Here is a 14497-nt window from a genome sequence, read left to right as displayed (position 1 = left end):
CAAATCTGAGAACATGCCATTTGAGCCGCTACTGATTCCTGATATTCTCGAATTTTTATTAGCGTACATCATTGAGTTGATGTTATTTGATGGGCCGTGTTACAGAATTTCATGAAACCGGATTCGGCAACCGATTAAAAATTACCACACTATTGCTAAATTGTTTTTGAAAGATTAGCTGGCCATTATCAGCCATTCTGCAATCAAAATGTAAAACAATGAAAAAATGGCACCTTTAAGCTAACGCATACGTCCCTTATCAAATAGACAATTTGAAAAAAAAAAGCCATTCTGCATTACCACGGATCACTTTTTCGAACAAATGTGACTCAATAAGAACCCCAAAATCAAGCGGGTATCAATTTCGATCGAACCACAAAATTTCAGAAAGTGCTATATTAGTGCATGCGAATCTGAAGCCCAATCAGTATATGTAAAGGTCGAATTTTTTCATTTTGTTTTTCGCGGGTTGCTTGTAACTTATGGTTTAGGGGATCTCGGTCCGTTCCGCGAGGCAAAATTGCAAAACCGGACGAAGTGGTGACTGTCTGCCAAGTAAACACCGGTCCTCGGGAAGAGCACTATATATTGCGCCTGTTTGTCTCGAAGGCTGTAGCGTCAAGTCCTCTATTTTGTCTAGTCCAATGTATCATGCTCCTAACAACACGTGCTAAGTCGCCAGTGATATCTGAGACGAGACATGCAAATAGCAAAAAATCGAATGCAGCCACGGTGTACTGTCAAATGCATCCAGTTCATTTAAACTTTGTGAGGCAAAAGAGAGGCTATGTGCGACGAACGATAAAATGAACAGTTGGCGGATAATTGTATTTCGGATGACCGGTCTATTATTGGTTATGTGATAGGAATTGCAACAATGTGATACTGAGCATTTGGCGGCGGCTATTTTGAACCCCACTGTTTCAGCCCATTTTCCGATGGCGTTTACTGCGGCTTGGAGCTTTATCCGCACTCGAGCGGTTAATCTTCCCACTAAGACGATTATGATGTCGTCGACTCCCACTCGGAAGACACGATTATTTAGGTAGTCCTTGATGTAGTTCCCAAGGTTTCCTGTAACTCCCCAATTAACTAGTTGCCGGAGAACCCCCTCGCTGTAGACTGTGTTGTAGGCCTTGGCGATGTCCAATATTGCATGCAGGTCGTCCGTCAGAGCCTGCCGGAGGATTTCCCTAATGGATCCGAGGTGGGCTCCAGTCCCTCCACCCTTGCAAAATGCGAATTGGCGCTGGTCAAGATAGGAGTTTTCTTCGAGGTAGGTCATAAGCCGCTCCATAGTTTTTGCTACGCAAGGGAGCAGGCTAATCGAACGGAAGTCTTGCGCCGTACGGGGAGTGTTGCCCTTCTTTGGTATGGGGATTACAAGGGCCGTTTTCCAAAAAATTAGGATGGGTTGGCCATTCCAGATGCGTTTCCAATAGCGCTCTTCTAGCCTGGGGTGGAGCATGCTGCAACATAGGGTAGCCGACATCATCTAGTCCCGCAGAGTTGCCGTGGGCGGTAGCGAGTGCCGCTGTTAATTCTATCCCGGAGAACACTGTTGAAGTCTTGTCCGGAGTGCGCTCTTCCGAGTCTTCTGCATCGTACTGAAAAGGTTGGAAGGAGGGCAGCGTCTGAGGATAACGAGCTGAGGTGTTTGCCGAGTTCTTCGGCAATTACTTGGGGTTCGACTGTTGTGGTTCTGTTGATTTCGAGGGAGAAGCCGACTTGCCTTCTTTTCCCGCTGAGAACGTTAACTCTCCTCCAAAGCTTAGTGGTGGAAACATCGGGAGATATCCCTTGGAGAAACGCGTTCCAGCTCTTGATCTTCGCAACCTCGATGGCCTTTAGAGAAGACAATCTAATGAAAAATGGGATTGACAGTATGCAATTTGTCCTTTTCCCAAAAGAAAAAAAAATGGATTAACCAATTTGCGCATAAGGGCACAAGACCTAACTTTGGAAATTTGGAAATTTATTGTTTTGTGTTCAATGCCAGCCAGTTGCTTTAGGCGTTTACACATGTTGTGTGAACTGTGTGGATTTAGTGTCTAACTGACGCCAATTTGGTGATGGTTTTGATACATCGTCCAACTAATTACTAATGTCCAAATAAAACTAATAATAGTTACTGACGAGTGGAACACGAAGCATTAAATTTCCAACTTTTCAGGATTGACAGGATATTAGTGCGCATTTAGCACCTTGTGTCACATCTTTATGTTTGTTATACATACTAAGAAACCCCCCCCCCCCCCCTTTCCCTCAATTAGTATATGTAAAGCTCATTTGACACATGTTTTAACCATTAGCCTGAAATATCGAATCCAAGGGTTATTTTGAAGGTACATATCAGAAATTGTTAAACTTTCTACACAGAAATCTGAATTTAGTCCGTTATATGATACGCGGACACTTTTGAATTTTTTCGATGATAAATTATTAACGGGCTTTGAACTTGTTTTTTGGTGCACAGGTGGGTGGACATACAATGATAATGATGCGTCGAACTGGTTAGAGAGACGACATTTTATGGAAGAGACAAGGTAGTATTGTCAAATATGCTTTGAACTGCATATAACAATAAACCCGAAAAATTTGAAAATGTTGCCCCAGGTTTCTTAGCGCTTTTCCGACCGATAACAACATAGTGTCTAAGGAACGATGCGACGAAGTTCTGCTGGTCACGTGGATGTAAAATCTGAATCCGTAGCGTATTCCCAAGCATGCTACCTTTTGCCAAAATATGATTTTTGCACGAGGCTCTAACGAGTAATATGCTGACGATTTCAATCGCCACTTCATATTCCAGTACATGTTTCTCGCCATACTACACTAATTTCGTTTGCTGATCCGAGTGAGAGTAAATTTCTAGTAAACCTGCCTGAATTCATAAACGAAGTTAGCATCTATGCTAACTCCTTTCGTCAACTAGGTACATCAGAAACAGGTAGTTTCCGGATGGTTACATCACATTTTGACGATAATTTTATTCCTCCGATCAGCGAGTTTTTAAAATGACTGATCCTGAGAGTGAATGTGCTACTCACGACAGAATTTGATGTAATTGAAAAACTTGTCGTTACTGGAAGCCCATCACTTTCCAGTGAAACTTGAACTTTTAAAGCATCAGTAAAACGGTGGTTTGACAAATTGATGTTGGATCTGAACCGTGCATCTATTTGTCGATTTTTCCAATCGCGAATCTTCAGAAACCTAAAAAGAATACAAAATATAAATAATACCATAATTTTCGCTACCCGCAAACCGAAACTTTGATTAGGTATTTCCCCATTGTTTGCGGTATCCAAGGAAAAATAACAAACAAACTTTTGTTTTGAATCGAGCGGTGGGTTCTTCGACGGAAATAGATCAGTTAAATATTTGAGCAACTTTTAAAGTATCTCGAGGGGCTAAATCCCTACTGCTGCCTTAACAAGTCCGCTCAATTCAATAATCCAAGTTGGCTATGAAGCATTCGAAACCTTGGTGAAAGCAGTTCTTCGATCATCACATCAGCCAGTGGATGTTTAGTGAAAGCATAGTCAAGACCCAATTTGCCTCTCTCGGCGAGTTTTCTCCACATGCATCATCTGCTTCTGTTTAAGAGGCCCCACCGTTAGGGATATGCACGGTTGATTGCCTTCGAACATTGTACTTTACGTCCAATCTACTGCAGCAAGTTGGCCATCCTGATCCGGTAACAGGCTGACAAGACAAAGTGCAGTAGTTCCACCTCTGTAGTCGACAGAGCTACTGAGGATTGTTTCTTAGTTGCCTATGCAATTGTTGACCCAAAGAGTTTAATTACATCGCTTGAAAGCCACCTTGTACCGACATCCAAGTGTTCGTCCGTCGCACAGCATTGTCCTGTCCTGAAGTAAGCATCTGGTACATTAAACAGCCAATTAATTCCTTGTGGTGCTTGTGAGCGAACTGCTAGGCATCCTCCTTTTTTTCAAGCATCCAGAGCGGTTCCAACGGAACCGCAAACGGTTTGCAAACGATCGTTCTGAAACATTAAAGAACACCTGTCAATTGTCATTGGACCCATTTTTTTCTTTATTCCCATCTGGTGTACTTACAGAACTTCTGATTTGCAGGTGACAGAACACGTAATGTCACCATTGCAACCGGTGAATATGTATCCAAATAATCAAAACAATGTACGGTGAAATGACCTTCGTGCAACTAGGCCGGCTTTATATTACTCCACGACAGCTTCACTGTTTTTCTTGATCTTAAATACCAATTTGTTATCTATTACACTTTTTCCTTCGGGTCGTTCAATTAAACTCCAAGTTGCATTCTTCCCCGACGATTCCAATTCTTCTTCGATGGCTTTCTTCTACAGTACAATCATTACACGTTGCCAAGACTTCTACGTCCAATGGTATGTTCTCGAGGAACTATACAGCAAAAAAGCCGCAATACTATGAAAAACACTCCCGAACACACAAAATTTACAGACATGCGGCTTCCGACCGTTCTAAACTTCATATGGTGTTACGCTACACTCGAGCTCCGTTTCAGGAGGCAAACCGCTCCACATGTTCTTCGGCAAACATCCTTTTTCCTAGCATCGCCTGCACTTTTCTCACGATCGTATGGTTTACCTTTTAACTCCCTCCATTTTGTGCAGGAGTATATGCAACTTATAGTCCAATCGAATGCCCTTTTCGCTTACGAAATCGCTTTATTCCCTTTCCTATGTATTTGTCCTTGTTATCACACCGAATGCGACTGATTTTCGTTACGAAATGAGAGGTACCAATCTCTTCATATTTCACTAACCGATCCAGTACGGTGTAAAGTCTAAAGGCTAGCTGACCCAAAACATGAGAACCGCAGATGATAAAGCGGTCTCTGTACAGACTTACCGCCCAAGAGTTCTCCCAGATAGGCTTGTCTTGCATAGTTCATAGTCGTTCGCGTCTAGCGCTTCAAAGTGCCAGAGTTAGCGTTATTCGAGCTGGCACTGATTTAGAGGAGCTCCAGCGTTGTCCTATGATAGCTCCGGTTGTTCCCAGGTGGATCTTGGCAGGAGGCCTCAATTAATATCCACCCTTCTTTTCTCTCTTGCGGCAACTTTTCTTGCGGCGCACACCGTGAAAATTGATAACGACACTTTCTCGAATCTGATCCACACCCGAAATGTTTTGCACTACAAGACCGATTGTCAATCACTAACCAACGCGGATGCGATTCGTGTTCTATTGGAACAGCATGTGAAACGGGTCCAAGATGGACGGCTTTGCATAAAACATTGAATGAAAATGTATAACCTCACTGTTCTGACAGCTCAGAGAGCTTGTTTACATGGACTTAGAAAATTTTTAATTCCACCCAGTCCAAGAAACTTGGTTCGAATTCTAATACCATGTAAAAAAACTCGCTGAACTGTCATTTTTTCGAGCATTTTTAATCTCATCTTGCAATGTTCCATGCCAATCTTACGACACTCCCGCGATATCGCACTCGAATAAGCACACTTTCCAACGAATTCACGATACCCGTGCTCGTGCGAGTTGTTTTGGATTGTTTGGTGCTACGGGTTGCTATCCGGCTGATTGCTTACTCGGAATCAACACGCAAAAAGGGCCGCGCCGAGCAATCCGCACCATATTGTCGACGTAGCAGAACAAAAGAAATATCGCGACTCCTGCACGTGACTGCACTCAGCCAGCCTAAAATGCTTCTGACGAATGACGATACGGTTTTTTTCCTGTTTGACAGGCCCAGTGATGCCGTCATCCCGCGACTGTCAAACTTATCGCGCGTGGGGTACGTTCACGCCCTCCAGCCTTTTCGACTGCGTACTACACGCTCCAACCCTTCACCTCATTATTGCACTTATATTACCCTTTTACCCACTTTAAACGTAACAACTTCGTTCTTGGACTTGAACAAATACACTATGGCACATGCGTAAAATCATCAGTAAACATCTATATTCGTTCCCGTTTCGCGAAACAGGGACCGCAAGCATCGCTATGATCGACCATGTTTGTCTTTACGATCGTCACCAAATTGTCGTTTCCGAGGTGGCTGAATCGTTCCAGTTCCGAGTTCCATTTCTTTCTAACTTTTTCCGTTACCTGCCCTTTTCCTCTATTTCTTTCGCAAACAAGATGGAGTACATACGATCCAACTGCTTTCCGGTAGCCACAATTACCATCGTCCTCAACAGTAAAACGGCCACCGTAAAAAATTACCCGTAGTGTTCCGAACGCCGGAGCGACAGGATGTTCAATGAACGCTACGGAATACACAAAACATCTTCCATGTTCAGTGTCTACAATAGCGTGAGCAACAATACGCCCTTTAATATGAGCGAGCCAGTTAACACTATTTTTCGCCGACAGTATTATCAACGGCTGATCCAATTTTCCAAATTTTCGAACAGCGGCTCTGTTGACAGTTTCAGTCAACTCGCTTTTAGGGATTATTCCGAAACTAAAATCTCCAGTAAATAAAACAACCGACGTATGGTTTCGATTAGACAGAGAGAGATGGTAATTTTCCTGTATAGGATCAAAGGTTTTAACATGGTAAGTTTCTAAATTTTAGTTATATATGTTATTTAGTTATAAACTTAGATATAATTGTATATAAGAATAATCATTAAGATCATAAGTTTTCGACTTATGTTTAGTTCCTTTTAAGGTGTTCGTAACCGGATGTCTTGCCAGCAATTCAGGTGTTTATTGGCCACGGACTATTTCCTGTAGTTCGTAAGTATTTATTTGTACGTATTTAGAAGATATTCCAGTAGTTTTTAGTTAGTTTCCTCGTAGTAGCACAATGATGAGTAAATGTTAGGTTAGAGCACAAAATCTCGTGCGGGCAGTACCCTGCTAGTTAGTTTTACCTAGCTAATAGTGTCACTCCAGTAGATTTAATTTCATAGATATTTAGGTAGTACTTTAATTTTAAACTAAACTTCTATCTCAAAGGATAATGAACCTCACACGGTGTTGAACCTGGACTTTTTGCTTACTCACCCTGGGTGACACTTCACATAAGTCTATACCTGCCGAAATGACACTTGACAGGTGTCTATACCTGCTACGAGCCCAGCGGGTAGGCTTTCTACGGTTCGATGCGTGCAGAGTGCGGACCAAGGCATTGTCTCCATTGTCCAAAAACCATGGCCTTTATACCACTAATGTCTCCTTTGGAGAATTTGTCAGTCAACCCAACTAGCGAATCAAATTCGTTAGTTGGCCAGAGACTGTGGCCCAACCAGAGAAACACGACTGAACTATTACTAGGGTGATCCTGATCATATCAGGCGAGTGAAAATCCAGGTCAGTCAAAAAAGAGATCCTCTCCCCCGTTACCTCTCGAACGTGCCTGGCAAAATACTCCGTAGGCTTTCATCAGTCAAAAAAATCCTGCGGAGATCTGCCAGAATGTTTTTCGTGAGATTTCGATCGCCACTTCTTCGGATTTACAAACTCACGCGCTTCTTGCTAGACCACATTCAGCCAAAGCTACAAGCCGTTGTGAGAGAAATCTGCAGTTCCTCGATTGAGCGTGTGAGACGAAGCCGGCGATGAGTCTTCAGTGCTAAATACACGTCGTTGAAGTAAAGCAGATACATCAACGATCCCAAGTAGCTTTCCTGGACTATTCCTGAGTGTAGAAGTAAATTGTGGGTGCCCGGAAATCTTAAATGACGACCATTATCGATATAAGCCAAGACTAAGCTCTGTTAACCATCGTTTCATCGGGATCGAAAGAGCCCAGAGTTACCGTTATTGCGATCTGAACCAGAGTGAATGAAGCGAAGACTTAAGGGAAAAATAGAGGAGAAAAACCAGGAGAAATTAAACGTATTCCTCGACATCCCAGGACACCAGAGAGGTCAGCTAAAAACCCGGACATGTCCTGGGAAACCAGGACGTATTGTCACCCTAACTATTACCCCTTTGGATTCAGTTAACTACTTTTCAAGTGCCATTTTGATATAAAAATCACTCTTCTTCCATTGTTTTACTGAATAGTCTGAATACCAATACATGAACGTGCCCCCCCCCCCCCCCCTTATTCTTTGACGTAGTGATAGTCCGTCTCCGTTGTCACCTCTTACGTCTATTGGATTGAACTAGAGTCAACGTCAATGTTTGAGACGCGTACTGCAATGTTTATTACTAATAAAGGTGTTATCTAGAGAGAAAAAGGCTCGCTGACCCACTAACAAAACCGAACAAAGTGTCTGAGGTAAGATGAGAAATGTGCAGACTTACCGCTCCACCGCCGTGGTTCCTCCTCCTCCTTTGGAGAGTCTGTTGGTGTCCGTTCAACCTGGCCAGGTAAGTTGAGGTTGGATTTACTGCTTGTAGATTCTTCACTCTCCGGCACGCATTCGTCTGTCTTCTTAACCCTTGCCGGTGGCGCTTGTGTCGCTCCCTTTGATAAACAAGCTAAATAAATGCTGCTTGCTAGTGGCAATCCTACAACTACCACGAGGACGGCCCACATCCATAGGTTTTCATTGGCGAACTTCAAAACGCAGGAGACAAATGTTTCCGCTCTATCGTACGATACACTGGCTGTCCGTACTCCTCTGGCTCACACAAGTTACCGTTAGCTTCTCGCAATCACTCCGAAATAAAACAGCGACTGGACCCGTACACTGCAACCTACACTCGCGGGTCGCGAGATGAAAACTTATCGTGCCACGGAGAATAGCTGCTCCTACTTTCTGCTGCAGGCTCGCACGACTAATTTGCGGCTTTTTTTTCCTTGGCCGCTCCCGCCTCACGTCCGCACTCAACCTGCTACCCAAAATTGTGAATAGGGATGTCCGATTAGTTCTCGATTAATCGAACTAATCGATTATTATGGAAACTAATCGATTAATTTTTAATCGATTAACGAATTTGACGATTATCGGATAATCGATTAGTTAGCGTCGATTATTGGTCGATTAATTTTTTAATACGCGTAGAATTTTAATTTAAATTTATTTAATTTATTTATTTCATCTTGACGACAAGCGCCTTCAGACTACAACTTAACCAAAAAAAACTAATTAGCATTGAAATTCATAGGCCAAAGAGCAACAATATATTGTGCTGCCAATTGTAACTTTGAAATTCACTTATAGGGGGTATTGAAACACCATTAACTTACGTTTTTGGAAGTCTTACATTCACGATCATATCTTTGAATAATTTGAAAAGATCAGTTGGAACGATTAGATCAATCGCGGGATTACGAATTGAACGTTGTCATTCGTGCCGAATTCGCTCATAAATACTCTTAGGTTGTCTTGAGTTCAAGCAAGAAAAGGCCTAAAACAGTACCGACCGCAAACGGTCTGAAGAGAAGGAGAGGTTTAGGTACACTATATGCGTCTCCAACAGGCACTAGATCCATGAGAAGTTCTTTGAATTCTGATAAAGGGTCCTTTAAATTAAAATTGGTAGAAGCAATTCCGTCCTTATGCATGGGCAGACTGGGTCAAGGCCAGGGGCCCCGAGATTTTGGGGGCCCACACTTAGCATGAATATAAAATAATTCTAAAGACTATATTTTAAAAAATTGCTTCACTCAGATCAGTAGCAGCTCGAAATCACGCATTGCACTGTATCCCGTGTGATCAAAATGTTTAAAGACCATCATAGCGGCAGGAAACGAAGCATTGCATCACTATTGAACCAATTCAAACATCAATACAACATTTCCATTAAAGTTTTAATTTATTTTTAATAACAGTGCAACGTTTGGTACACCACGTATATAAAGTTTGAAAGTCTTCGAACCTTAGCCAACCAACGAAAAACCTTGCTTGGCAAGCGAACTGCGGATGTAGCAAAATATTCCTTTCTCAATCGCATTTTGGTCTTTCAACGGACAAATCCACCTGGAAGCATCCAAACGTACGAAGACTCGACAGTTTTTGGCCGGATTTGGCATGGTTTACTCTGCCCGGTCAGTGTTAGACTGGTACAGAAACAATAATGTTGTTTTTGTAATCGTTCGTGAAATCCCAAAAAAGAAGTTAAATAGAGCTATTGTGAAAGTGTCTCCACGTATCTACCCTAGCTTTACCCTAGATTTGACTAAAGAGGTCATGGTGCGTGCATTTTGAGGATATTTGAAGAACCTCGGCTATTTGGTAGCGTAAATATTTTTATGAATATTCAAAGTATGCTTCACACAAGCAGAATATTCTTGCAGTGCTGAAATAAAATATATTTAATTTTAAAATTCAGTTTTTCCTTGCTTAATTCAAAACTTCCGTTTATGAACACTCGGCATTTCTTATATTCCGACTGTTTTACATTACTGATATTGAAGGGAATGATACCGATCATACTGATGGATTCGAGTAATTTTTATGTTTCGCTTTAAAAGTAATTTTAAACAAACTTCACGCGACAAATAAGGTATTGACCTCTTATAATATCGAATAGCGATCGTGTTATGGCTGTCTTCGACACAACAGTTTGCTCAATAGGGATTCTGTTATTATTATATAAAATTCGGCCATCTGTAAGCAAAGTGGAATACTGGTTGGGTGGTCAGATTACATCATCTGGGAAGACTATAGCGTAGTTGGTAGGTCAGCTACACTACGCAGCTCACCTGAGTTCGAACTCCCACCGCCGCAAATAGTGTGTTAGGCCATTTGCTACTACCGGTCAGATCGGTCAGGAAAACAAATAACTTTTTAAGATGCACTCAGATTATCTTTCTTTTTCGACGATATTTGGACATCAGGTTGTGAAAATCTTTGTTCTCCATAAATTTTGAATCCCACTTTATATTTTGTTAAATATGTTCGACACGGTTGACTGATTTGGCTCAAATATGAAAGAGTGTCTCAGCATGGCATGAGGTAGAAGTGATTCCTTGATGCTGGGAATCAGTTTTGGATCATACTCATTTTCGACAGCTGTTTATACCTATTCAATTAAAGGCGCTATTAGCTCAATAGTACCCAGGTGCCCCGAGTAGTCTAAAGATGGCCCTGGGTAGAAGATTGTGAAGCCAGTATTAGCCATTCGCTGAAATTCTACTGTATAACGAAGTGAACGATCATCATAATCAGATTGAGATGGACGTTTTGTATTTTCTGTTACTGCTCTCAGAAAAACTTTTAAACCAATCGATTACTTCGATTAATCGATTATTTCTTGGTTTATATCGATTACGATTAATAGCAATGTAAAATATAATCGATTAGTTACTAATCGATTAATTGGAAAAATCGGACATCCCTAATTGTGAACATGCGGTTTTCTTTTCTGACAGCTCCAGTGCTGCCGTTATTCCGACAATCCATCGCGGGTGAGGTGCGTTCACGCGCGTGCTGCACACTCCCGTCTAACAGCTCATTATTGCACAAATAATTACCCTTTACCCACTTTAACCGTAACAAAGGCTAGCTGACCCGAAATGCACAGGGGGAAACAGAGCTCATCACAAAGTGCATGAGGACAAACGGATATGCCTGCACACTTGCCGCAGAATCATTCGTCCTACAACGTGTCTGTTCCCGTGGTTAGCGGCTCTATAGTGCGTCTCTATGTGCCAGGGTTAGCACCATTCAAAACAGCACTGATTCGGCAGAGCTCACACTTGCCGACACGCTCTCCCAATGTTCCTTTTTCTACCTTGTACAATGTTGGCTGAGTTACCCCCGATCGTCGTGTCAATCAAGAGGGAGGATCAACACTCGTTCGCCGGTGTGTGCCATGCTGGCTGGTCCGGTCCAAAATGTTGCAATTTTCGCGGCCCTACGGGTTATCTCTGCACTCCCGTGTTCAGAACTGACCACGAAGTTTCGATATTTAACACTTCACTTCACGCTACTCAATAAATACTTTTGCGGCATTTGTGTTTGATTTAGCGAAGACCTTCAATTCCTCCCATGTGACTCCACTGCACTGCTTTTTATGAAGGGCTCCTCGCGAACGATCTGCAACCTTCATCTCGACAAAACTCCAATTAATCCGAACACGCGGTTGTTCTGTTTTTGGCAGTTCAGGCGGCTGTCAAACTCATCACCGGTGAGGCGCGTTCATACCCCCTTTTTGCAGGGGGATGTCACTCCTATCATCCGCTATGGAGATATAGAGATACGGACAGTAGTCAACATATGATGGGCCAGCTGCATCTAGGCCCATGCGCCCGTGCAATAGCATGGGGTTGCTTTGATTTTAACAAAGGCAGATGTTGGCTAGGACCAAATGGCTGCCTAGCAGGAGGCTGCTTTAAACGTTCACTTGCGCGACTGTTTGAATTTAGTGTCTAATTCATGCTAATTGGTCGGTGTTTAGTCAGACTGGACTAAGTCACAGAATCTTAAGAGTGCGATAATGATAGCACTGCATAGAGAATTTCTTCAGCTACATTCGACTTTTGTCAGAGTTGTAATATGTTACAATTAGCATAAATTATGGCAAAAATAAATTTAAAATTATAATGTGAAGGATGCTGCGAAAAGGCTTGTAACAGCAGTAATCGATAACCGATAGGTGATATTTTGTCTATTATCTGCTGAGTCAAAAATCTTTCCTTGACTAATCGCGACCCAAACCTACACACAAAACTGGAACCGTAGAAACAGATAGCCCCCAAACCAGGAAAATTCCGGAAATCATCGAATTAATCATACAACGGCACAACATATCAAAATGTTCTGTACAATTTATTGCTCAATAAAATCGTTTGTCATCGCTTGATAAACGATAAACTCACTTCCACTCTCCTCAATCACCAACCGCAGCTCGCTACCCGTCCGAGCCGGAACGAACACAATCTTACCGAACTCCAAACCGATCGGATCCATTCCGACGGGTGTCAGCTTAGCCCGCCCGGAACAGACCAGCAAAATGCATCCATTCGCGCCGTTACTGATTGTATACTCACCAACTCCTTGCGGCACTCTAGTCTCAGCCACGGCAAAATCCTTCACCGATGGAATAAATGTTCTCGTGTGCGCCTGCCGAGCTGGGTCTAACTGAACCGGTTGAAAAAATTTCGATTCTGCTGCCGCCCCCTCATAGCTGATCAATCGCAGCAGTGTGTCGACATCTTTAAATTTCGGAGTCAACCCGGCCCGAACGACATTATCGGAACAGGCCATACACTCGATGCAATCTCCCGTCAGATATGCGTGGGGAACATTCGCCGACAGATAGATGGCTTGGCCCGGCTTGAGACTCAGAACATTCAGGAAATAGATGGAAAGGAGACCTACATCGTTCGGGAAATCTTTATGCAGTTGTTGGAATAGCTGATCAAGCGAGGTTGGGTCAGACTTTGCGTTGATTTTCGCTAGCATCTGAGATATACAGGTTTCCAATTCTTTAGGTTTACTGTGCATTAGTGAAGTGTACAGTTCTCGAAGAGCCTCTTCGCCACCTGTTTCAAGTTTTTGAATTTTATCCTTTCCCAGCAAAGCTTCCAATTCTGGCCATTCTTTCAGAAGTGAGTAAATTTCTCCATAGGGACGAAATCCGCACATTGCTTGAAAATCCGTCAAAGCAATGGCCAGTTCCGGTTTGTGATTGGGGTCCTTATAAATATCCGGATATTGGGCATGCAGCTTAACCGCTTCGCTCTAAAAAGAAACATTTTGGTTAATCAAAAATATAGCAATAACGGTATTATCCTTACCTTATCAGGATGCACCTGAATACTCAAAGCCTTTCGAATGCTTAGCACTTTGAACAAATAGGACAACTTACACGCATCTGGTCCCAAATTTCCCACAGGATCGCGTTGAATAAAGCTCCCCAGTTCTTCGCCAGTAGCGCTTATCAACGAAGGACCACTGCAGTGGTCCCCCATCCACAACTCAGCGTACGGTTTATTCACGTCCAGCTCAAATTGGCCATCGTTGGCGGCGGCAAGCTTAGCCACAAACGATTCCTGACCCAGCTTACCCCAGTCGTAGTTTTTAACACTGCCAATCAATTCCATTTTAATTGAAAAATTGGTTGAAACTGCCAATAAAACAGCAGCAGCTTATTGAATTCGGTTGTTCGTTTGACCTCTGTTTGAACTCGATGCGATAAGAGTGAAAACCACCCACCCAACACCACCCACTCCGTGTACACAAAGCATAAGCGAGCGATCGCCGCTGACTGGGTTGTTTTTGTTGACGTTTGATGATGTGATGCTTTCGTTTTTCAGTGAGCAGTGTTACCAGTATTTTTTCAGGGGAGTTATAAAATATCTGGCAAAATCTGATACTTGTAAACCTCAAAACTGTTTATGTTCCAAATCATTTAGCAAATATTTTACACTTTAAGATATAATCTATTTGTATATCTCACTAATTTGGGTGAAATAAAACCAGTCCTCTCTCATCTGAAGCCCCATGTCCCACTTATATGTTGATTATTTAATTCAACGACTAGTTTATGAACTACATTTTTTTATATTGAAAGCTAAGCCAGAATGAGATATTAATGTACTATTTTTGTCTGAAGAATTTTTAAACTTCTGTCCCTTTCAGATAAATCTGGAATAA

At 42.4% G+C, this 14497-nt stretch overlaps 1 protein-coding gene across 1 annotated transcript; it reads right to left on the bottom strand.

Moving 5' to 3' along the window:
- Positions 1 to 12650: 12650 nt before the first annotated feature.
- On the bottom strand, positions 12651 to 14109 carry LOC131687299 (mannose-6-phosphate isomerase). The gene is made up of 2 exons (XM_058971378.1): positions 13639 to 14109; positions 12651 to 13582 (listed from the first exon to the last, which is right to left on the bottom strand). The coding sequence occupies exons 1-2, from the start codon at positions 13942 to 13944 to the stop codon at positions 12668 to 12670; spliced, it is 1221 nt and encodes a 406-aa protein (XP_058827361.1). The 5' UTR covers positions 13945 to 14109; the 3' UTR covers positions 12651 to 12667.
- Positions 14110 to 14497: the final 388 nt, after the last annotated feature.

The sequence above is a fragment of the Topomyia yanbarensis genome, chromosome 1 (genome assembly GCF_030247195.1).
Source record: "Topomyia yanbarensis strain Yona2022 chromosome 1, ASM3024719v1, whole genome shotgun sequence".
NCBI lineage: Eukaryota > Metazoa > Arthropoda > Insecta > Diptera > Culicidae > Topomyia > Topomyia yanbarensis.
The sequence above is the reverse complement of the archived record's forward strand: the minus strand, read 5'-3'. Positions and strand labels throughout refer to the sequence as shown.

Coding starts and splice junctions, on each gene's coding strand:
- LOC131687299 (XM_058971378.1), bottom strand. CDS start 13,944: ATGGAATTGATTGGCAGTGTTAAAAACTACGACTGGGGTAAGCTGGGT. Junction 13,583..13,638: donor TTCAGGTGCATCCTGATAAG/GTAAGGATAATA, acceptor GTTTCTTTTTAG/AGCGAAGCGGTTAAGCTGCA.